Source organism: Tupaia chinensis, unplaced genomic scaffold (genome assembly GCF_000334495.1).
Source record: "Tupaia chinensis unplaced genomic scaffold, TupChi_1.0 Scaffold000377_5, whole genome shotgun sequence".
Taxonomy (NCBI): Eukaryota; Metazoa; Chordata; class Mammalia; order Scandentia; family Tupaiidae; genus Tupaia; species Tupaia belangeri.
This window is the reverse complement of record NW_006159879.1, coordinates 1,843,053-1,845,262: the sequence shown is the minus strand read 5'-3', so window position 1 is coordinate 1,845,262 and position 2,210 is coordinate 1,843,053. Positions and strand designations below refer to the sequence as shown.

Here is a 2,210-nt window from a genome sequence, read left to right as displayed (position 1 = left end):
TCTCACCAATGCGGTCTTCGTATCCCTACCCCAAATGTTCTTCTCTAGGTCCCATCCATCCACTCACCCACCATCTGTCCATCACACGTCCACCCACCCATCCATCCACCCACCCATCCATCCACTCACCGACCATCTGCCCATCACACATCCACCCACCCATCCATCCACTCACCCACAATCTGTCCATCACACATCCATCCATCCATCACACATCCATCCATCCATCACTCATCCATCCATCCATCACACATCCATCCATCCATCACACATCCATCCATCCATCACCCATCCATCCATCCATCACCCATCCATCCATCCACTCACCTACAATCTGTCCATCACACATCCATCCTTCATCCAGCCACCCATCCATCCGTTCACCCATAACCTGTCCACACACATACACCCTCCCATCTGTCCACTCACCCACCATCTGTCCATCACACATCCCTCCACCCATCATCCACTCAGTCACTCATCCATCCATTTCTCTACTTATCTAACATATTTCTCTTTCCCATAACAAGAGGTCTTCAAAATGTTCATAAAAAATGATATGAAAAAATTATGCATGGATTTTAATTTTTTTAACACCAAAATAAACTTGTATTTGAACTCCATTTTTCGTAAACTGTTTGAAGTCCCCTACTACATCTCTGCTTTTAGAAATGAGCCTGGACAGAAAAAATCAAAAAAGCGCTTCATTTCATTCCATTCAAATACTAGAAAGTGAAAAAGTGCATGTGTCTGTGAGTATCTGCATGTATGTACACGCGTATATGCACAGATGCACTAAAATTCTCCTTTAGTTCCATCCGTGCGAATTAGAGATGATGATAAAAGAGTTAGAAAGAGGAAGGGACGAGGGAGAAGAGCCAACATTTACTTCCTATTTATAAGAAACCCTTTGCTAATGGGTATGGTCTCTTTAAAGGGGGAGAAATGCCGTCCCAGCTGGGACCCTCTCCTGAGGATTCTGCTCTGCCCCCTGTTGCAGCAGCCTGCACTAGAGACAGTTTCTTTCTGTAAAATGTTCCTGTGAGCGCTTGAACAGGCCCGGGTCTTCACCACATGCCTCTTAGCAGGAGGGTACAGAGAAGGGAGCATGGACCAGGGAGAGGAAGAGAAACCCACATATCCCAAGTCCCTATTTTGCTATCCAGAGTTATGCCCTCTTGAGCCAAAGAGTGAATTTTTAGAGCTGAGCCATAAGCTGCTGCCTTCTGGCAAGTCCAGGCAAGGGCAGAGGGGCTGGGATTGGGCCCTGGAGCGCACGGCAGTAGCAGGCTGACTGTTGGCCCTAGCTTCCTGCCGCTTGGCGCCACATGCTGGATTTATTCTGTCTTGGTTTACTCTTAAGAGGGAAAGCCCTAGGCAGGGGTTACTGTGCAGTGCGTCCTTGCCCAGGGTCTTCACCAGCCTGGCATCTGAGCAGCCCTGAACATGGAAGCTGCGTGTTCCAGGCTCCCCATCCAGGGATAAAAACGTCAGCAGGGAAGGACCCTATGCAAGTTGAGGTGACGGACCCCTGTCCCTTCACACACATCACAGCGGTGTGTCCCAGGTCCCATCAGGGCTGTGACCTGTGCCTGGGAGCTGGTCACCTGGGAGGAGGTGGGCTGTCTCCACCTTGGCCAGCACAGTGGTAACCGTCCCTGTGCCTGGTTCCCGCCACCTACTGGCCAGCCAGCCAGCTCTCCCTCTCCTGTTCCCAGCCTGAGCGACAGACAGAAACCTTCAGAATGGGTAGGCCCCAGGAAGCCCCCCAGGTCTCTGAGCTGCCGGGAGCCAGGCTTTGGTCCTGCTCCCCAGCAGGAGTGTGAAGGGCTGGGCCCACATCTTAGTGGGCAATGGTGTCGCCAACCCTCCCGTGTTAACCTGCAAGGGGCAGCGAGTCTGTGTGGGCATTGGGCCCGGCATAGGCCGTGGGTGTCCTTTGTTCGCAGAATGGTCCCGACCCCACGTGGGCCGGTCGGTCCATACACATTAATCTAAAAGGCCGGAGCGTCGGGGTCTGCTGGGACAGCGGTGCTGTTCCCGCGCTTTGAGCAGCGCCGCCCGGTGTTCCCAGGAGCCCCGCCGCAGGGGCCCGCCTGCCTGGGCGTACCCGCGGGGCGCACAGGTCCTGCGGCTTGGTGGAGAGGTTCTGCGGCATCTCGCGGCAGCGCGTGGAGAGGTTGAGGATGGCGGTGGCCGCCATGTGCGCC

General features: G+C 53.8%; 1 protein-coding gene across 1 annotated transcript in view; it reads right to left on the bottom strand.

Moving 5' to 3' along the window:
• The window catches only part of MYT1L (myelin transcription factor 1 like), a 406,891-nt gene that overhangs the window by 90,061 nt on the left and 314,620 nt on the right, over positions 1-2,210 (bottom strand). Inside the window, 1 exon segment of the mRNA XM_006153537.1 lies at positions 2,111-2,204. Within this exon segment, the coding sequence (XP_006153599.1) occupies positions 2,111-2,204 (94 nt within the window).